Source organism: Thermobia domestica, chromosome 11, assembly GCF_964235325.1.
Source record: "Thermobia domestica chromosome 11, izTheDome1.hap1.1, whole genome shotgun sequence".
NCBI classification, from domain to species: domain Eukaryota; kingdom Metazoa; phylum Arthropoda; class Insecta; order Zygentoma; family Lepismatidae; genus Thermobia; species Thermobia domestica.
In genome coordinates this window covers 200,406,707-200,430,857 of record NC_137464.1, presented here as the reverse complement: position 1 = coordinate 200,430,857, position 24,151 = coordinate 200,406,707, and the positions used below count along the sequence as shown (strand labels likewise).

At 35.0% G+C, this 24,151-nt stretch overlaps 1 protein-coding gene across 1 annotated transcript in view; it reads right to left on the bottom strand.

Moving 5' to 3' along the window:
- frj (membrane bound O-acyltransferase domain containing farjavit) overlaps window positions 1-24,151 on the bottom strand; it is a 100,558-nt gene that overhangs the window by 54,153 nt on the left and 22,254 nt on the right. The window contains exon 2 of the mRNA XM_081731518.1: window positions 7,631-7,757. Within this exon, the coding sequence (XP_081587644.1) occupies window positions 7,631-7,757 (127 nt within the window). The remainder of the gene's footprint in view (window positions 1-7,630; window positions 7,758-24,151) is intronic.

The following is a 24,151-nucleotide window of genomic DNA, read 5'->3' as shown; positions in this document are numbered from 1 at the left end:
CACTTTAATTTTTAATTACCAGTGTCTTGAGATAATTGACCATTCAAGTGTCCATAACGTACAAATCCTTTGTTAGTTATTCATCATAGGTAAAAATAAACGTATTTATATGCAACCCGCATGACCGTGTCACTCGGCGGGTTAACATAAATGACAGGCGATATAATGTTAACATTTACTGCAATCTACTATGGTTTTTATCATATCACTTGAAAGCGAAAACTTCCGGGGTGACCGCAGCGAAGCGGGGCGGGTTAACATAAATGACAGGCGATATAATGTTAACATTTACTGCAATCTTCTATGGTTTTTATCATATCACTTGAAAGCGAAAAAGTAAAAATTATCTAAGTAACAAAGTTTATTGCGTTCCGAGGTGACCGCAGCGAAGCGGGGTGAACGCTGCTAGTTTATTATGAAAATGAAAATATGTACAGTATTGTGCACATTTTAAGATAAATTTAATGTCTGACTCAAAAAATCAAGTATACAGCGCAGTATGAATATGCAGTCACATCTTTAAAATAACTAAACATTAACGAAAAACGTACGTCTTTTTATACAAATTACATGTCTTATTTTATTAAAAGGAAATATTCTTTTAAAACTAAGCCGCATAGTACGGAGACCGGATAGTCAATAGTTTGCTACGGTTTCTTCCAATTTCTTTTCAACTGGTAGAGACAAGTTGTGCAAGATATACAGAACTTCGCTGTCTTCAAGATGTTAATTTTAGATATGCAAAATTATTTGTAGAAGTTTTACGAAATTACCAGTGCCTATTTTTATATTTTAATGCCTAAACATCCGGGCTCCAGTTATGAAATACATTATAACATAGGTAACATATTTGGATAAAAGGTTTTGCGCCCAAACGGCCGCGTCCAAATGTCATGGACCCTCAAAATCATCCGAAAAAACACATTACAAATCGAAAGGGACGTGCCTGGATCTTTTATATACGAACTAAGAAACCTAAGCTAACTCTGGACAATGGCAACATTGATAAGAATTAGGACTTAACAATAGTTTTATTCAAAAATGTAATTTACAGTAATGTTAACCTTATCTTTCAACTCACTTTGTGCACACTCTCAAAGGCGTTACATTGAAGTAATTGGTCATGGGGAATGATAAGTGGCAAAATTGATATTGGTTACATTCTGTGAAGTACTTTCTTGACAGTTGATGTTCACTATAAATATTAACTGCGCGCGTGATTTTTCTAAATCACTTAAAAACTGCACTTCGCAACATCGAATTGAGGGAAAAGCTCAACGAAACCATAGAGTATTTAATGCTCTATGACAGAACTTCCGAACACAAGTCGCAGATTGCTGCTTGAAATATTCAGTTCTTATTTTGCTACTTAAAGCAATGTTGCTTTCAGAACACAAGAATGCCTTCACATAAACAGAAAACTCAGTTGCAGTTTTAAAAGTTACTCTTTGACCATGAAATTTGAAAAGGAAAAAGGAATAGTGCAGACTGCAAGAAAGTTCGTTCGCTTTAGACACAACTGAACGGTAGCTTCACAGTCATTTTCATAACTATGCGCATTAAGTTCTTCGTTTTAACTGAGTTTTAATGCTTTTGAACTTGGTTTAAATCCCACTAGGCATTTTCTTTTTCTTTTTTTTTTTTAATTTATTCATTATTCTTTTCCAACAGTTTGTTTTATTTTTCCCACTGGACGAATAAAATGAAATAAACAGAATACTGGGAATTTGAATATTACAGAAATTGCAGCACCCCTTTCCCCCTTGAAAAGCGGAATTTTCGATACCGCTAAAACAGGTATTCGGCCGTTTTCAATAGAGACTATATACCGAATTTCACACCACCAAGCCAAGCGCGTCCTAACATTACACATCTTTTGCACAAAGAGAAATCTGAATGTTATAGATATTCTTCCCCTCCGCCCCCCTCGTATGAGCAGGATTTTCGAAAATACTCATTTTTAAGTAGGTGTCTACATGTCGAATTTCATTCCTCCAACTTAAGCGAATCCTCACATTCACCACTTCCTGAACACAGAAAAAGAAATTTGACTTTCGGTTGTAATAGAAGGATATGGCCAAAAATACATTCAGTTCTTCGGACGATGAATCCATATGAAGGGTAAGGGGAAAAAAGAAGGAATGTCACAAAATTACATTTTTGAGAAAACGGCATTTTAATATTGGAAATCACGTACAAAGAATAGGGTTATTAAATCTTTCGTCCCTTTTTACATGGATATTTCTACATCTACGCGTGCATGGCATATACAATCAAATAGTACCAAGAGTCACCAACAGATAGGACAAAGCACTCGGTAAAGCACATGCATGGACATTCCTTGTTTTTTCCCCTTACCCTTCATATGGATTCATCGTCCGAAGAACTGAATGTATTTCTGGCCATATCCTTCTATTACTTGTACGGGAATTAATACTGAAACAGACAGTTGTACTACTTTAAACTTCTTTCGATTTGAGTAGAACAGGAGCTGAGATGAAATCTATTCTTAGGATCCTGAATCAATACCAAAAAGATATTTGTCGTCTCCTATTACCATTGGTGTTGCCAAAGTACAGATTTTTTTTTACGAGACTGAAAAAATCACACAGGCAATTAAGATTTCGAGAAGTGTACATCGTGTTCCTGTTTTAGATACATGTGTTTGATGAATTTGAATGACAGGGACTTTATTTAGTTTACCAACTATATTTCATAGTATGACTTGTTATAATGTATGTTAAATACGGACAATTAGGAATAAGAGTACCAGGACTTCGATGTTATCAATGAAAAGGCGAAGGGAGAAGGAGTGGCTTTTAAAATCATTTCGCTTGAATAAATACAAAAGCACAATAAAGTCCATTCTATTATTAATAAAAAATAACATGTCAAAGGTTTTCTCCATTACTATTTTATAACTTATTAAAAATACCCTTATTTAAGTGGTATTATTTGCAATTCAATACATGGTGACTCTCAAATTCCTAAGAAAAGTACTCTCCTAGTTTTAATCAAAGGCAATCTAGAATTAACAACTAAAAATATAGTTATTCTGCAACAGTTAAATAATCCTCTATGTTCCCAGACTGTCATGCATTATATGTTCCTAATGACCGATTCCATTTCAAATCCTCCAGGCAAACCAAAATTGGTCCCCATCATAGTCTCAGATTTCATTAATGTTTTTTATATGGGATCTACATGCAATATTATTAGACCCATATTTTTTCTTTTTGCTGAAAAAAATTTTTTCTTCGATATACAGCCTTCCAAAATGGCTGCTCTCCTCTCGGATTGCTCTAAAAACTGAAAAACATGTCAAACTAAAAATGTTATTGTAGAAAAACGAGTGTACTTAGTAACATAATCGCAATAGCAGGAAGAGTATAAAGTTGTATGTTTCGGTGGAGGGCCAAAATTCGTCTATTGGTCCAATAGGAATCGCGCAATTCACTCGCAATGTTGCCAACTTTGGTGAAATTTTTGCTAACTTCAAACTTATTTTTTTCTGTCCTCACGAGCAATATCAACCATCTGCTTCTAGCATCGAAACCTACTCCATAAGGTCTCTTGAAAATGTAAATGACTTACGTTTCTGATTATTACATCCCACGTTATAGCATGATGAAAAGCTGAAAATTTCATTAAGACGCCATGTTTGGACGCCATTTTCTCAAAAACCCCACCTTTTAAAAATCTGAATTTTTTACATGTATTGGAGAAGTACGTAAGTATTTAATATCCGTTAACCGTTCATGCGGCTGAAGCCCCTAACATTCGCAATTAATTATTGAAATTTCGATTTTTGTACTTGGAATGTAAATATTTCCTATGGGCATTTAGGTCCTATACACAAGGCGATTTGAAAGGGAGTATGAAAATTTTGAGAGATGAATCCTGACATCAAATCCAGTAGAAAAGTTCCTATAAACATGAGTCGAATTCCGCTTTGTTTTCGAGTTACAGGGTTTCCAACTCCGGACCCAAAATCGGCTTGGGACAATGGAAAATAAAATATATATTTCACGTTAAATCAGAACTGTGTGTTAAAGTTATGATGAAGTTCAGAAAGTTGATTTGTATCAATATGATGATTTTTACGTGCGTTGCAATTCGGTTGGCAGTGTTGCCAACTTGGTAGAACTTTGTTTCCAAATCACACTACGTGGTTTTTATTTGATATTTGGTATTCATTAATGATCGTAAACATCGCATGAAGCACAATTTTCCCCACATCACCACAGTTTTCGAAAAATTACATGTATTTCATTAAAAGGTTTTATCTCGTGCGTTATTGATAGTTTGCAACATTAAGTGTGAAATTTACTTGATGTTTGCCATCATTAGTAAAACCAAAATATCGAATAAAAACTACGTCTGTGTAAGTTGTAATAATAATAATAATAAAAAAAAAAGAAAAAGAAAATTTTTTATTATTGCAAAACCTCTCGTAACACTACACATCAAGTTCGAACTTATTCAAGAAGTTCTGCTGCAACCACGAAACAGTTTATTGCGTCATTCGGTGTCGTGAACATCGTCCTAATGTTCTCTGGAGCCATGAAAACTGTTTTCACTGGTAACGTGACATTGTAGCGCACTAGTTACAGTGTTTGTATGAATAACAATGGAGAAGTCCTATTACAATAAGGACCGTATTAAGTGTGTTGATTATTCTAAAAGGCATAAGATAATTGTGTACAGAAAGGATTCTTGACAAAAATTTTATATTGCGGTAAAATATATGTATTGTGTAAAGCGCGTATGCCAAAACGTAGTATTAGGAGAGGAGGATTATTTCTGTAAAGGATGTTTTGAATATTTACCGTGAATAACGTGAATGTGTGAGATATTGGTAACCACGAAATGTGTAAATATGAAATTATGCACCAGCAAGATAAAGAATTTGTTCTTCTGAATGTAGTTTTGGAAACCATTAACCAGACAGTTAACATGCTAAACATGGATGTGTCGCCATTAAAATGGCCGTTATCGGTGAAACCTAGACTACGGTGAAGGATTCACCTCTCAAAATTTTTCATACTGCCTTTCAAATCGCCTTGTGTACAGGACACAAATAATCATCCTCCCCTAATAGTACGTTTGGACAGACACGATGTACGCAATCCATATATTTTACCGCAAGGTAAAATTTTTGTCTAGAATTCTTTCTGTGCACAATCCTCTTGTGGCTTTTTTTTTTTTAAAGCATAATCAACACATTTAATACGGTCCTTACTGTAATAGGACTTCCCCATTGTTATTCACACAAACACTTAACTAGTGCACTATAATGTCATGCTACCAGTGAAAACAATTTTCATGGTTCCAGAGAACACTAGGACGATGGTCACGACACCGAATCACACAAACTATCAATAACGCACAAGATAAAAACTTTTACTTGTAAGTTTTCGAAAACTGTGGCAATGGTAAATTGTGCTTCACGTGATGTTTACAATCATTAATGAATACCAAATATCAAACAAAATCCACGGAGTGTCATTTGGAAACAAAGTTGTACTAAGTTGGCAACACTGCCAACCGAATTGCAACGCACGTAAAAATCAACATATTGATACAAATCAACTTTCTGAACTTTATCAAAGCTTTAACTCACAGTTTCTGGTTTAACGCAAAATATATATTTTATTTTCCATTGTCCCAAGCCGATTTTGGGTCCGGAGTTGGAAACCCTGTAACTCGAAAACAAAGCGGAATTCGACTCATGTTTATAGGAACTTTTCTACTGGATTTGATGTCAGGATTCATCTCTCAAAATTTTCATACTCCCTTTCAAATCGCCTTATGTATAGGACCTAAATGTCCATAGGAAATATTTACATTCCAAGTACAAAAATCGAAATTTCAATAATTAATTGCGAATGTTAGGGGCTTCAGCCGCATGAACGGTTAACGGATATTAAATACTTACGTACTTTTCCAATACATGTAAAAAATTCAGATTTTTAAAAGGTGGGGTTTTTGAGAAAATGGCGTCCAAACATGGCGTCTTAATGAAATTTTCAGCTTTTCATCATGCTATAACGTGGGATGTAATAATCAGAAACGTAAGTCATTTACATTTTCAAGAGACCTTATGGAGTAGATTTCGATGCTAGAAGCAGATGGTTGATATTGCTCGTGAGGACAGAAAAAAATAAGTTTGAAGTTAGCAAAAATTTCACCAAAGTTGGCAACATTGCGAGTGAATTGCGCGATTCCTATTGGACCAATAGACGAATTTTGGCCCTCCACCGAAACATACAACTTTATACTCTTCCTGCTATTGCGATTATGTTACTAAGTACACTCGTTTTTCTAAAATAACATTTTTAGTTTGACATGTTTTTCAGTTTTTAGAGCAATCCGAGAGGAGAGCAGCCATTTTGGAAGGCTGTATATCGAAGAAAAAATTTTTTTCAGCAAAAAGAAAAAATATGGGTCTAATAATTTTGTATGTAGTTCCTTATTTTAAAAAATAAACTAAATCTGAGACAGTCGTGTGGACCACCCTGGACGATTTGAAATGGAATCACTCTAATGATTAATAAGAGCATGATGCCAACAAAATTTTACTTAAGTGGTGATATACAATTATGATTATAATTTAGCGCTTACTTCATAGTGAATGTCCCAGTTAAATCCTATATCCGGAAGTTGTACCAACTTTCTTTCAAATTAATGTGCGACAGACGTTACTTTCTTGAGTTTAATATTTCTGAAAAACTATTGATTTATTATTTATAAGTAGGGTATGTATTATAGTGTGTTCAAATGCAGCGCTACCTTAATAATGAACTACTTCTAGTACTATTTTTTTTCTAATTATAGAGCTAAATAATAATAATTGTTTCAACCTGATTAATTCAATTGTACTTATATTTTTCTTGTAATGGAGTTTTATCTTACTTAGTACTTGATTTATGACCTTAATATTTTAATCACCATCATCAATATTAAATAATTGATTTAATATGCTTCTACAAACTTCTATCCAAGCTTTTACTTCAATCTACACACATGCACACAATGTAATATTCGAAGACGCAACCTTGGTACTAGGTAGGTACGTAAATTTTTGACAGTAACTTTTTTTGTATTAAGATCAGTGATATTAAGTTTAAGAATACAGAACAACCAGATTTAAAGTTATACAAATCCTTATCTAGTACATATTAATTTTCTAACAAACTTTCGCAGTGTTAAAGTTTAAATTGGATGTGCAACACAGTTATATTTAACGTAGCCTATGTAAATTGTATGAGTGCGTTTCGCGATATTAATAGTCAATTGTGGTGCCACTTAATAGTACTCGATTGTGCAATTTTTTCTCATGGGTTATTTTGGCCTGATATGGAACCATTTAGTGGGGTGAGATAAAAAAAAAAAAAAAAAAAAACTCGCAAGTTGAAATAAAATGAAACTCGCAAAAAAATAAGGAACACACCGGACTGAGAGCTTGGTCGGCTAGTGCCTGAGCTCTATTCTTATGCAAAATAAAAATTTCGGAATCATCAACTACAAATAACAAAACCACACTTCCAAATGGAAGTTATAAGTACCAAGGTCACGCCGAACACTAAGAGCTCACACACAATAAAATAAAAACATTGTGCACACTTACCTTTAGAGTAAGCATCATCTGTGCTGCATTTGTATGTGCTGGTGGATATGGTATGCCAAAATATACTGTGGTGCGGAAGAACATAAGGTAGAGAAAGGTGAATATGAAGCTTGTAATGTGGCATGATCTAAAGCACAAAAAATAAAAAATAAAAATATTTTTTAAAAAATCAAAGAAAAACAAAATCTATAATTATAACACAAACAGAAGCCAGTACAAAACGTGAGCAATAAGAAACACAATGAACAGGATTTCGGTTTCAAAGTTGTACTATGAAGAATACACCATAAATAGGATGGTATAGATACAGTAATCTAGTTGCTTAGTTGCTAAGCAAATGACACCAAACCTGCCACTTATGCTCTTTACATTTTATGAATATTGACAATATTTTGAGATATATACCAAGTTACACTCTTACATTCTTACCACAAATACCTGTTTCCGAATTAAATATGACCAGCAACCAGGATGGAAAAAAAAAAAAAAAAAAACATGATTAAAAAAAAATCATTTTAATTGATTTTTTTGATTTAAATCAAATCTTTCTCCTCGTATAATACAAGTCGCGAACTGAAGAAAAAACATTAGGAATTAGTATTAAATGTTAATGATGCCATTCAAGTGAAGGATTGGGGTTGAATTTTGAATTAATCCCCAATCGTTAACCTATTTGAATCCCAAACCATGTTTCTTAAGCAGTAAGAAAAAAGTACAGCAACGTTTATCAACATGGCACTTTTTTTTACAAAAGTTACTGATATTTAGCAGAGGTATATTTTTAAAAATCTGAACTAGCTTGCGGCACGAAATACATATAAAATACATGAATTTCGCCTACAGTTATAAAATCTAGAAAATTTTTAAGCTTCGGAGAGGGAATCGGACCCATCTAAACACCCCCCTGTTAACTGGGAACAAACAGACGCGCACAGAAAATAATTTTCGTCTTAAATGTCCAGGTGATTTTCCTGTTGGAATAGTTAACGATTTAAAAACCCTATGTTACGAAGAGAAGAAGGCAGGATTCCCCCGTTCCCGTTCAAAACGGGATTTACCCTAATCATCCTCTGCATAACACTCGTTTCCATACTGTGCTGTACATATATTTCAGTCTCATTGTATTATGATTATTATCTTCTTTAATCGAAATAACAAAACAGAACCAGGATTTTACTTATTTTCACTTTAAATTAATTTATTTTGGAATTTGATTTAAATCAACGATTTTTACTTAAAAATCAAGTGATTTAAATCAGACTGATTTAAATCAATCTACCCTGCCAGCAACTTATCATTGATCAATTCTACGCATAGAATTCTTCAGTAATTATAACGATCTGTATGTAAACAGAAGGTATATGGTAGTCCGCACGAATGATGGCATCAACTAACAGGTAGTTCTTTATAGCACTGAGCAAAACTTAGAGAAATATATATATATATATATATATATATATATATATATATATATATTAGGGTGGTCCAAAATCAAATGCAAAAAATCAACTTGTTCAAAATAATTCTCCACAAGCCTTATTTTCTTCCTCTAGTCATAAGCTACTTCCCTGCCAAATTTCAGTCCTATTGCTCAATATTTACAGGTCGCTTCATTTTAAACGTTTTTGTTCATGTAGTATTACGAATGATTTAATGCTAGAATTTTTGGGAGGTATACGCTGTACCTTTTTAAAAAATATAGCGTATGCCCACCTCCATATATACTCGTTCATTCGTAAATTTAAGGTAAATATATGCTGCACTATGAAAATATTAGGTAGGTAATGGGTAAACTCCCCATTATACAGTATTCCTGTATACTACATTATAGGTGTCAATACTACAATGTAATTTAACACAATCACTATGCTAACAGCTGATAGATATAGCTTTCAATATGATCACTAGATGGCGACAGGAGTAGTAATAAATAGTTCATGAAGCTCCAGTTGCCAACTGAGCCTCTCTCAATAGCATTAACTTTTTGTCAGTTACCCAGACGAATCTATTTCCAGTAATGCATATGAATCATTTGCAAGACATCTCTGCTTTTGTCTGAACATTTAGCAGGATTAGCACTTTCTGATGACAAGAGTATCAGAAGAAACAAAGGAAAAGATGTTCCAAAGCCTGCAGCGGCTAACGTTACCGAATATTCCACGACGATTTAAGCTGAGAAAGAAACCCAAAGAACTTAATTTGGAGGATCTAGTAACAGAGAGAACATTGTAGATATGTGATGTCCTAATAGAAAAAGGCAAATAGAAGTGTCAGTCTGTTCTCAAGCAAATTCTACAACATCGGCGAAATAATCCTATTTTCCCAAGAATTTTGCGAATTAACAAAACAAATTTCTATGGTGAATGGTATAGCTGAAAGATGTATAAGACTCATTCAAAAGTATAATGAAGCCTTGACAAAAGATGAGAAACAGAAGCACTTTATTCTCCGATTCATTGAAAATCATATAAATTTTCCCGCTCCACTGAAGAAAGCTTTTTTTTTTTTTTTTTTTTTTAACTGAAAATACAAGTAGGGACACTTTTTCTAAAAGTTCAGACAATTAAAAAAAAAAAAAAAAGACAAAATGAAGCGACCTGTAAATATGACTTAACTGTACTGAAAGTTCGTTCATTCTTTGTATACATCAGAAGGAATCAAATAAGCCTTGTGGACACCCGACCAATGTTAGTTTTGTGTTTTGGACCACCCTAAGATTATATATATATATATTCACTAATGCATACAAAGCACTATCCTTGGGTACTCCTTGAATTTCGGTGTCCATATTTGATTCTGTAGATTTCGTCTTACAGAACTGTTCAATAATGGCTTGTTGGTCTAAAATACATGGGTTATAATGATAAAAGCTTGGAAATTGATACATAAAACATGAATGGGACCTAAAACTGAAATCCTGTTCACCAAAAATTTACTTCCAAACTATTGACAACTTTTTGAAACACTTTACCAGCATTAAGTGCATCAAAAAAAAAAAAAAGTAAACTCACTTCAATCTCAATATTTACACATGCACTTTTATAGTTTTATATACAGTATTAATATACACAAGAACATGAAAAATAAAATAAATAAAAAGTTTCGTAATTCAGAAATAAGTACAAATTCCTGAAACTCTTATTTCGCTATAGTACACAAAATAGGGGAAAACACGGTACAAATGTTTTCAATCCAACGTATTAACTCTGGAATGTGAAACATGGAAATGTCTGAAAACCTACTAAATTATTCGAAACAGGTCTTATATTTGAACACAAATTGATTTAAGAAAAAAAAAATTAAAAAAAATAAACAAGGTAGTTTGATATCCTCCTACTCTTTCCGCAGAAGTACAAATTTTTCGGCCTTGTTTGAAGCTTCCTTTGTCTAATACAAAGTTTCCATACCTCGTTCCTGATGTGTTGAATGGAATTGAGATTATGCGATTACTTGGGCCACTGAAGCATATTCATTTTTTTTTGCAAGGAGAAACTCCTAGACGTCTGACACATTTTTTGTCATTATCATGTATTCCTCTCTGATACAAGCAATTTTTATATCGAGTGAAAAGAGTCGCATACTACGATAAAATTTTAAGCGACGTCGACGATAAAGTGTTATCAGACAGATCGCCTATGTCGAAATTGGTATGAACAGAAAGGACTATTGCGTGTTACACTGAAATTTACAGCTACCCTGACGATAAATTATAAGACAGGTCACTCATGCCGAAGTTGGTATATTTCTATTACATCAAATGGGAAGAATTGTGTGCTACGCTGAAATTTTTAGCTACGTCGGCGATAGACTGTCATCATATAACGGACTGTTCACACATCGTGTTTCACAGTTGTTAAATTTTACATTCCACTTCCAAGTAACATTTCCTGAAGTAATATTTACCTCAACGGGAAATACACTAAGTTGTTTAATAATTATTTTTACATAATTAAAATAAGTAAATTCCGTGTAATATTGTAAAATTTATGATAAATCCAGTTTATTAGTAATTTGTATCAGATTTAATGTAATTTCCAGTTAAATATTTAACAAATTAGGATTTTAACCAAACAAATACACGTATTAAAAAAATGTAATGTGCTAAATGGTAAACTTATTATGATTACAAGGAAAAGAAAGCACTTTGTGCTTCACATTTTAGTGATCTATGCTGGAAAGTTAATTATATAAAATCGGTTATTTTCCAAGTAGTACATACAGTACTTCATTATTGCAGATTTCAAATGATAAGCGGCATGGCCTTGAGTTGGCTTCACGCGGCGTCCAATTAGCTTTGAGCGGTGTTGACAATTAGCGACAAGCAGTCCTGCACGCTGACTTCTCGCGCTACCATGAATCTTGACAATACCAGAGGCGCTTATTAGAAATATTGTATCAGCACATCAACTGATCACTTTACGAAGTAGAGAAAAGAATTACGAACACATACGTGAAAACTACATCTTTTTATGTCAACTGGTTGTTAAGATACACGCTTTTAAAGATTTCCATGTAAAACAATTAGTAAAACGAGCGATGAGTCCCGCGTCAAATTTCCAGTGGATTTTTCTTCAATTTGGAAATAGAACTCAACTTTTATTACAGAATAATCATAGGTGTAACCAGCAGGTTGTTGTAGGGAAACATTACTTTCAGGGGGAGGAAAGCTTTTCACACATTTAAAAGAGAACAAATGATCTCTTTCAGAATATGAAAGCATTTTAACTCGCCATACATACTATACTCATGTTATATTTTCACGATGCTACCTTATCAAAAGACGGATCTTGACAGTACTGAGTTGAAAACTGGATTGTAGATGAATCAATAAGCTATTCATAAGAAAACAAATGCTGTTTATAGCAGTCTGTTTATCTGACTTTGCATTTATATGGGTTAAATAATAAAGAAAAAAAAAAAAAACTCGAAAAAATATCAACTCAGATATTATTATGCAATAATCTAATAGAGTTCATACGGTGTGCTCCCAGTTAGGGAAATGAGAATATAAAGCATATGGTTAATTTTAGTTGTTTTAATCAGGTACAGAAACCGTATTGATGATGTTTGATTTTTTTTTTTAATTTTCATATTTTATTATAAACGTCCCTCATTTGCATTAACTATTAAATAAGTTTATTGAACACATACCACGAACCTCATTTTGGAGTTGGAAATAGTTTGGAAAGACAGGGCCCCCTTTTCCCCCGTGGCTACACGCCTTTGTAATCTGATTCATTTATATATATATATATATATATATATATATATATATATATATATATATATAATATGCCTAACATCGTAAGAACAAAATATGGGAAGTTCGTAATATTGTTTTGAAATTTACTTCGGGATAAATTCTTCCTTATTCGACAGAAAAAATGCAGTATTTTTTTTTTTTTCTCCTTCACGTTTCACTACCTTACATATATGCGACCACTTATTCCCTCTTTCCTCCTCCAGCAGGGATTCAAAAGCACCAGGCGTCTGAATGGTGTCGTAAATTATCGTAACCCAAAACAAACTCGATCATATGGACTTGCTTAGGATTCAGACGGATTGTTTTTTGTGTGACCTAGACCAAGCCCAAGAATGTTATTTGTTATGAAAACTGAGAAAGAAACAAAGGTGCTAGTTGTGTTGAAACGTAACTTCTCTTCTAGCATAAACAGAATTCATAAGTGTCTGGGTTACTTTCTTTCGTGGTAGTTCGTTTCTTCTCCAAAATTATAGTTGACAATGTCTTTAAGCAAACCGAGTACAAGTCCGAAGCTTTCTTTAAAAAAAATAAAAATAAAAAATAAAGTGGTACGAAATCAGGCTCGAAGAATTATTTTTTGTGTTTACTTTTTTTTAGCACATGATAATAAACTTACAAGACTCAGATTCAGACAATGACGAAATATTAACTGACATAGACGATAGTGAAAGTAGTGTTGAAGAGGAGTGTTTAGCATATCCACTGGAAAAGTTAATAGGTAAGTAATTTAATTGCTATATATACTTCTAGGATGCACAGTCAAAATTCTTGAGTTGCTGGAGTAGTATATTTACATTGCGAATAATGTTGCCAATGTATGTGTCATAATCTCAACTGGAGGAAGAGCGAGAAGGGAAAGGGGATTCCATGATCCGGCAACACCGCGCGGAATATCGCGCACAATTGGCTATTGCCCGTGATGCTTTACATCTGAAACACACAGTAGGGATAATTTGCACACAGAATCATCGTATGTTAATTTTTTGTCTTCATGTGTGAAGTTATATTTGATCCTCTTGTGTGTTGTATACGCAAATATGCACCAACTTATACATTTAGATCCCTAATCCATCTTTCTAAAATAACGTCGTTAGCTATACATTTGTCTTCTTAAGGTAACTGGAAGTAAATTATATTTTATTAGTCTATACTGTCGTTTCTTGTAAAACAGTTGTCAATATTAATACACAGGATGGTTACGGATACTTTTGATTAATGTTCTGTACTTGGGACAAATTTGTCCTTGGCTGTTGTACTATATCGCAATTGTAGCAATGTGGCTTGAACAATGGTGATTTGCATGCAGAAGTAAACGCGATTGATGTATTGTATTCGCAGGATATTTTTACGCTGGAAAGATTGATTTCATGTCAATAACTTCCTGCTATGCTATACCTGTCTCCAGATGCCTGATCTGTGTATGCAAGAACGACGACGCATGTGATGTTTTGCTGTGAAGCAAAGCATCCACTTTCCGCACTGTATTTTACGACATCTGTCAACTTCCCAACGTTTTTTCATTTTATACAATAACTTTTTACAGATCACAACAATTCACATTGGATATTAGCGAAAATTGTAAATTTTAATTTTAATCGGTACTTTCTTCTGACATTAATTATCAAGTTAATAAATTATTGCTATCATAGTCTTATTGATTTTAATCCCTTATTTTTTGTTCATTAATTTTTTCAACTCTATTTATATGGAGTAAATTTCTGTACGCGATGTAAATAAATATTACATGAATAACAGAAAATGAAATGTAAATTTATGTGATACAAAACAATAGGCAGTATCCATTGCAATGGATGCTCAAAAATGAACATTCTTCCGTTAACTATTTCTGTACCTTTTGGAAAAAGATGTATACTGGCTGACATGAAAATTAGTGATGTACTGATATATCGGTATCGGTATCGGTGATATCGGCCACTTTTGGGAGTATTTGTATCAGCAAATGGACACCGATATTTACCGATACATTTTCCGAATTATTTTCAATTTGTTTAATATCAACAGTTATATTTCATCGATTTCTTTATGCATGTGTACGCCTTGATTTGCACTACTCGTACTCAATTGATAAATTTAGTCCCTCCATAAAAAATACTGGTGAAGAAAAGCCAAAGGTCCTCAGTCAGGATCATGGGCACCCGAAGAAAATTTTCTAGGGAGGGCCCATTCCATAGTTGCTATATTACGTCTGGTATTTAATATACGTGGTTTGCTATATTATGTATACATTTTCGTGACCCAGGGGAAGGGGGGACTCACCCTGCCCTCTCCCTTCGGGCGCCTATGATCAGGATAGCAGACCCGTCAATCGAGTCCCAAACGAGACAGAGGTTTCGATTCAGAAGAAAATGCTATGAAAGAAACTTACAAGACGCTCATTTTCTCTTTATTTTCTCCTACTTACTGGTTAAAGGTAATAAATAGTTTTATCATTTTCGACTTCGCTTAAAGAACCCTCTTACTTTTATGGTATACATAACAACACCTGGTTCACCACGCATAATTTTTATACAATAAAAATTTGCAATGGTAGTATCCGTTTGCATTATAGGTATGCAGAAGCGGCGATTAGGGGCAGGAGGGGGGGGGCAATTGCCCTCACGTTTTTGAAGTACCGTAATTGCGGGCTACTTGGACCCTTAAGGGGCTACTTGGACCCAAAGCAAAAATTCGTTTAAAGTCCCATATGCAATGCAATAATGAGTGAGTTCAGAGTTAGATCCGTTACATGGGATCACAATGCAGGCGTACACACATTGAAACTAGTTCTGTGGTAGGCTACGATTGAGCAGCATCGGTGAGAAAGGTCGTTGACGAAAAGAGTGTATTTATTGACCGCCAAACTTTTATGTGTGGACACTATTTGCAAGGAAGTGGAACCAATGCTAAGTAAACACATAAGTAGTTACATATAGGTTAATGAAACTGACATGGTAAACTTTCTCATATACAGTAAGATGTGTGCGTAATTGCATTATTTATGAAGTGTGTACATATGACCTGGAAAACATGGATATTTTGTCCCACCGCATCTTTTGTTATCTTTATCCCACCCCATCCTTTGTTATCCTTATTAATGAGAAATAAAGGTCTGTTGTCACGTGTCACACAAGTAAGGACTCCATTATCTCCTTAAGGATACCGGTACAAAATGGTACATCAAAATAAAAGATTGCCTGCAGGTCGAAAATATGCTGATTTTTCATAACAGCTTGAAAAATGTTTACCAGCAATTCAGTCGGGGAAAATGTCGCAAAAAGAAACAGAAGCTCACTTCAAGATAAGTCGTTCCACCATAGAAAGAAGATTAAAGAACAGGTCAAGGCAGAATCCGGGCCATCTGAAAGTGTTCACTGAAGAAGAAGAAGAAGAAGAATTAACCTTCGCTAGTCATCTTGATAAAGTTTGTGATTTCGGATTCCTCGTTAATTAACTTGATTTCAGATTTATTGTGAAGTCCTATTTAGCCATGCATGGGAGAACTGTCATTGCTTTCTAAAACAATCTTCCCAGTCGAGATTGGGTGCAGTTATTTTAGAAACTGCACCTCCAGTCAACGACTAGATTCGCTGCTAATATAGATAGGGCTCGTGCAGCTGTAGAAGAAAACGTAATCAGGTATTACAGTCATTATATTTGATAGTACCTCTTAACATGTTCTCTTTGTGGTTTGCAGTAAATAAAAAGTGTTGTTCTTGGAACACCTACGTCCTACTTAGTCTCAGAGCAGATTTCAATGGTTTTCTGTAGGAAAATATGGGAGTGGGTTCAAGTAGCCCGAACGCGAGTCTTACTAGGACCCATTCTTTACAATAATCGCCTGTGTTTTGTTTTCAATATATGTAACTAAAACTGTCCTCGATATGTACAACAAAGCCTGTAGTTCCACTTAATATGGGTTATAACAATAACTTTCGAGTTTTCGTGGATGAAAACAGGCCGAAAAAACGAATTTATTGCAAAATTGGGTCCAAGTAGCCCGCATCTACGGTAACCTCTTAATGTATATAGTTTAATTTGGAAATGTAAAGTGTTTGTACGTATTACTGGTTCATACAAAAAATGGTGCTATATAATATTTGTCGTGGCGTGAGTACGAATTGTTATTTGTCTTCCCGTGGAGTTAAGAAAGCTATATGAATTACGTTTTAATCACTACGGAAAATGCCCCAAATTTAACCTTTTGGAGCGCAATAATTCCAGCGTACTTTCATTTCTTCTTACAAGATCTTGATATTAGTCAGCCACTTTGAAACTAATTGAGAGAACATTTTGCAAAACAAGAAAAGTTTTTTACAAGTTATTAATTCCACAAAAAATCGACAGTTCCTAAAATGTCATTTCTTCTTTCTAATAGTAAGGAATATTGATTAAAAAGAGAGTAATAAGAATCAACTTCTACCTTTTTCATTGTTTTGCCACAGCATTTATGATATTCCACACTTACAGATTGGTGGTGAAAGAAAAAATGTTTCTTTTTTTACTAGCAGACACAACAATGCCTTTTTGCAGACGAAGCAAAGCCCTTTTTGTTGGATTTTTTCTTTGAACAGAAAATAAGAAAGAAACAGTTGAGAATGCTGGAAGAGAATTGCCAGAACGAACTAAAAAAAAAAAAAAATCGAAACTTGTATGAAATTGTATATTAATTATATCTGATTAAATTAAATAGATAATACATTTACATATTTGGAACCTACGTATTAGCGAATCTGTTGAATTATCTATATTAAGCTGTCACTTTTTATCACCGTATATATATATATATATATATATATATATATATATATATATATATATATTGAAATGAAGATATAACCAGTGGTCACCGATTACTACTTGTTAACAAAATGTTCATCATCCTCGTAGGTATTGATCAACACCAATATCATCTCTCTATGATTTAAGGTTCCCGAGATATGGCTCCTTAAATCTCCCGAAATCGGAACTTTTTTGGCCAATATCTTGGGAACGGTACGTCATAGAGAGATTATGTTGGTGTTGATCAATACCTAAGAGGATGGTGAACATTTTGGTATCAAATAATAACCGGTGGTCACTGATAAACTGGCCACTAGCCAAATCACACAATTTTCTAGACAGAATTTTAAGATGTTCATGCGCAAGCAATCAAATCTATTCTTAGATCTTCGTTATTTAAGAGTGCAAAACGCTAGTGCCTACTTGCGTTGCTCTTGTCAATTTACTTAATAAAATATGATATACGATACACGGTATTTTAACTGAAAAAATAGTATCCCATTAATTACACAACCTTTCGTAATTATTAGAAACAATCAAGAAAACTAACATTGATACACAAATGTTCAGATCATGTCTTGCTCCTCCCACTTTTTAACGTCCAATCGTCGCCACTGTATGTATGTAATAGAGATTAGTAAATGCAATGTAACTGTCAAAGTACATTAACACTCTACATATCAATCACTGACCCTTAGAATTAAGATTACACTATATAAGTATTTGCTGCATTTTAATTCATTTTATGTGAGTTCGATTAAATTTAGAGGAAATATATTTTTTGTGTGGAACGTAATACGAAATTCTGCTTTTTGTCTTTGTATGTCAAATTTTGGCCTTATATCTAATGAACCCTATTATAATGTAGATCATTTTATTATTCTGAAAATTCCTGATAATATATAAGAAATGTGTCCAAAAGTATCGGTATCGGCCTCTTAAGTATTGGTATCGGTACATCCCTAATGAAAATGAAATGAAATCTTTCAGTTTTACGTCTCACAATTATGCTGGCTAGGCTAAAGGAGACGGTGATGATGAGAAATGAATGCAATGGTGGAATGAATAAAGTGAGAACTTCGAAAAAACACACGAACACCCTGCTGTTTGTCCACCACAATGCCCACTTGGCACGAGATGGAGGTAGAACCAGGAACCCCACACACCAGAGGTGAACGTTCTACCACTGAACCACTGTGCCCCTAGCCGACATGAGACTACATCCTTTGGTACATCTGAAATTCAGAGGGCCAACAACAAATACTTATAATATCAGCTAGTTTTCATTATTAAAATGTATAGGTACTGCTGAAAGGGGGCGATACCATTTCACTGAATATAAATTAGATACAAGTTTCCTTGAAACTGTGCATCAAATGAAAGTTGTACTTTTTAATTGAGGGTGTAACCACTAAAACTTCCGTGCCCAACTCTATGTGATATTATTCTGCCGTGCTCAACTCTCGTGAGACACACTATGCACTTGGCACTCGCTTATATTTCGATTACTAGAAAGAAGGAATTATATCATTTTGTACAGTCCGCGGCATAAAATGTGTTACAAAAATTCTAAGTCCAAATTAAGAACAAACTCTTGCCCAGTTTTCTTATGCATTCCCGCAATACATGTATCAATCGATTAGTTGCTTCTAGTATTTATTCCAACTCCTTCCCGTCCTCCACCTCTCCTTGTCTAAAGCAGTGTGTGTGACGTAGTACACTCTTTCCATTCAGCTGAAAAAGAAACAGGAATCAAGTTTACAACGTTATAGCTTTAAAACAGTCTTTTCCATTCGTTTGTTCTGAAATATTTTTAAGAGCCTAAATTAAAGGAAAGTCACACAATCTTCCCAGAGCTTCATAAATATCTTTAGTTTCATTCTTTTCTTTCTTTAAAGAGTGCAAGCTAGTAAGATGCTCCTTAAGAAATCTATGGAAATTGCCAAGAGCTCTAAAATATCTACGGACAGAAACGAGTTTTATTCAATGATTCATTTAATTTCTTTTCAGTAAGTGCAAGCAAATGTTTCAGGGACGTCATTTGGGCAGGACAGGAGGGTGTAATTCCCCCTCTCTTGAGCTTCATAAATACGTATTTTTTTAATCAAATGTATAGTAATACACTAATAAAAAGTGAAAATCTTATGTCGCCGGAGAATCTCTTCCTGTCCCCCCCCCCCTTCCGAATAAAGTCTAAAAGACACTGGTTTTAACAACAAACCGATAGAGTTACGATAGCACATTGCTAAAGAGCTTACATTTGGTTTCAAGAGTCGAAGGTTTGATCTCAAGCCATACGACTTCCTGGGTGACATTGAGAGAGACAGAGAGAAAGAGAGAGAGAGAGAGAGAGAGAGAGAGAGAGAGAGATTGAAAGGGATTCAAGTATGGAGACAGAGAGGGATGATTTGTATACCCAGATTTAGAATTGGGGAAAAAATGATCGGACAGCATTCGTATTATGACGAAAATTCTGATTTTGTGAAAGATAAGAAGGGAAGTTTTCGAACTGCGAGGATCACATTAGGCAGTTGTCGAATTAATGTGGAGAACTCTTTTTAGAGCATCAGATGATTACGAAAGGGGAGAAAGATCTTCAGAACTGAGGAATTAAGATTTTAAAAAATCTGATTTCGGCGACGGGTTTCGAACCACGAACCTTGTGGTTATCGAACCATCACTTTATTCATTCTGCTACGGAGAATTCTATTACTGGTTCACATACGTTTCCCTTAGCTGCGTTGAAAGCTACCTTAAGGGGATATTCCAAAACTTGACCCGGTGGATGCGCCGTTCAGATAGGACGTAAACCTCTTGTAACTTAGTTACAATGTGCTGTAAGATACACGAATTTTCGATATGAAAATTTTCTTTTTCTTTTGGATGTCGCAGGGAAACAAGAGAGACGAAACAGAAATAACACGTCTCCCTTTTCTTTTCCCCTTGCTTTCCATCAAACCAGCTGCTATGTTAGTTCATCTCTCTCACCCTCTCCGTAAGAAGGAATCCGGGGTTGGATAGCCAACACGTTGCAACTGAACTTTCTTAGCGCAATTAAAATAAATTGCACTGCCTTAAGAAAATTCTAAGACCAACTCAATTGCATACTCGGAGACAAATATAGTGTCTAAGGAACGGAAGTAACAGTTGTGAACAATACTGTGGAATATTCAGCTTTTGGTACTGTTATAAAAATAGGTCTGCAAACACATTAAATAGAAACCTTTCCCATAAGGGAGGACTTGTAAATTAGCTTTTGTAAATCTATAACTGGTAGAAGCAGCTGTGAGTTAACGAATAACTATTCCTAATGTTTCTCAGAATAAACCTTATAGAGTGTGAAAAATGTAGAATGGTACTAGTTAACATTTATGTGTAACCCCAAGTGAAAAGATAATAACTTTAGAGTAGGAGAAGAGAGCAGCTGCTTCCTCCCAGCCCAAATGTTATGTATTTTATGTAATACCATATATGGAATTATGTATAACTAATTTCCTCTCGTAAGGGTATAGGAACACTGTGCGCAAAACTAAAAACTCAGAACGCCCTTCTGAAATCCAATCAGAAAGAGAGTAAACTTGAGCTAATATGCAAATTAGCCAACGCCCAAATTCTAAGGGTAGTTTAAAACCTTAGAGACGCTCTCCAAGAGTCAGTCGACGTCTCAACTCCATCGATGTAGTACCGCGTGTCTGCGTGTGTTCATCTTTTGAACTTAGCACAACGAAATTGTCTATACCAGTTTCTAACTTCACTCTTTTTCGGTCTCCAATTCCAAATTCTATTCATTGCTCTATCGGTATGTTCGACTCACTTCAGTTTACGAACTGAAGTTTCAATTTTATACTCTGTAAACATTAGTTCTTACATCTCATTCGTATAAGTGGACTTTTCACTATAACAACTTAGACAAAACTCTCTAACTCGTGAAGTTATTACTTATACGATCCAGAAGTATAGTGTTCTTATACTACAATTAAAACGAGAGTGGCCTTGTACTCGTTTTCAATTTAACCAATAAACTTTATATATATCTATTCTACGAAAATCGTCATTTTTCATCTAAAAACAAAAAACCGCCACCACTACTAACAATTAGAGTTGAGGAAAGCCTCGAAGTTTGCCAGTTCCCGCGATCTCTCTAACCGCTCGATCGCTCGAAGCATTACAAAATTAAATTGGTGGCAGCGGTGGGATCAAAGGCAACACTCTCATTGTTAGAAGTGTTCTTCAATAACATCATACCAGACACGTGGAACCGATAGAGCAATTTAATAAGACAATCCAAACACAAGTTCGAAGAACAGTGGCGGCAAACGCAGCAACCAGAATTCCCCGGAGTGCGACTCTTGCATTGAGAAAGTCAAGAGTGGGTCGGCAAGGAACTGAAAAGCCCCCAAAAACAGTGGATATAAGTGCAAGTACCAAATTGTGAGAGAAAGAAGTTAAGTGTGAAACAGACAACAGCGTGGTGGAGTCAACAGGCATCCAAGTGGAACTTGCAGCATCTTGGTTCGACGCCCCTAGCAGTACCATAGTAGCAGCAGGCCGAGTGTAGCAGCGCCAGGCACTGGTCAGCACCGTCATCGCAGATACAGTAGCAGCACGGCAGAGTATACACCCTGCCTTTTCAACACCCCCGTGCAGTCTAGGCAACATGATCTCAAAGGGTACCCATTAATCACCGTCAACATCAGGTGTGTAGGATCTAGTGCGCCTTATTGCAGTGGGTGAGTACAAAAGTTCATTTAAATTATCAGTATTGTGAAAGCAGTTTCCTTGAAGATATAATTGTGTTTCAAGTGTAACACGAGGAGTGCACAGATAATTACTACTAGTCCTAGGTCAAAAGTGAGTAATTAAGTCTGTGAATTTCATAACTTATCCTTCCGAGGAGGAGGTCCTGCGGGATAAATTCATTCGTGAATTATACAAGTTAGAAATTGTGGGGCAGTAGGTATTGAGCTCATCCTTCCGAGGAGGAGGTCCTGCGGGACAAATTCATGTTTTTATTATACGGGTTTTCAATATCTAAAAAGAAGGAAGGAAAGTTGGTTGTTGTGTTATCTTATTATTTTCTTGTAAATTAAAAAGTACAAGCTTCCGCCCTCAGAATGGCGACTAGTTCTAGCGAACGAAATTCAGAAAGTAGTAATTCAACTACAAATGAGGAAAGTAATAATCCCAATGATTATTGTAGCTTAGGTGAAGCATTGAAATTAATTACTGAACCATTTTCGGGTAACAAAGCTAAATTGAAACAGTTCATTGATAGCTGTGAAACTGCGATAGAACTAGTCCATCCTAGGGATAGAAATAAGTTACTTAAGTTTATTAAGTCAAAAATAATAGGCGAACCACGGAGTAAATTGTTAGTGCGTACAGCCACAAACACATGGGCAAAAGTTAAAGAAATCTTAACAGAAAACTACGAAACTCGCAGATCCATTGAATACTATGCATGTTCGTTGTTTGCAGCACGTCAAACAAAACACGAAACCATCAGCACATGGGCAAGTAAAATTGATGCATTACAATCAGATTTGAAAACAGCAGCATCTCGCGTGTGCACAGATGAAGAAATATCAGGAGCATTGGCGTTAATAGATCATTTGTCTAGAGCTTCCTTTATACAAGGATTAGCAGACGAACAAATGCAGTTAATTGTAAGGGGGAAAAGTTCAGAACTTCTGTCCTTCGGAGACATTGTTAAATTTTGTCTCGAAGAAGAGAGTCACTGGAACTCTCAGAAATTAAAACCCTTGCCCGGCAATGCGGATCTAATGCATAGTAGTAGTAATTTTAATCGCCAAAGTCGCGCGCGCAAATATAATGGCAACAATCGAGGTGGCTCGAACGAAGCACCAAAAAAATTCTCCGGAAGTGGTGAAAATCGTGCACATTTCACCCACGGAAAGTCCCGGAAAAGTGTGCGTTCCGATGCCGTTCCACGAAGGAACGAAGGGGGAAAAACTCCCCACAGCTCCTCCCACAGGTTGCAATATTTAAATGATAATGTTTGTACTTGTTGTACAAGTTGCTGTGAGGCCCCTGATGATAAGTCGGTTAACCGCAAAAATAAAAGTGAAGTTGGCCACAGCGAAGATAGCACACTATATTGTTTGGAGAACCTGACTCTTAAGTCCCATTGTTGTAAAAGTCGCTGTCCACAGGAAAACGAATAAAAAGATATTGCTCGCAACCTGCAGCATCTTACTCAGTTCATGGTTGCAAGAAAAATAAAAGGTGTACTAGATGTTCCCATAATAAAACACACATTGAAAGTAAAGAACATCAGCCAAAAGAAACACGAAAAGAGGTGATAGATAGTAAAGGTAAAATTTTGGTACAATTTAAAAAACTAAGTAAAGGGTTAAAAATGCTAATAGATACTGGTTCTGATATCAGCTATGTAAATTTAAGTAGTATAAGTAATGACATGTTGAAAAAAGTGAGACGTTGTCAATCAACAGTTATAC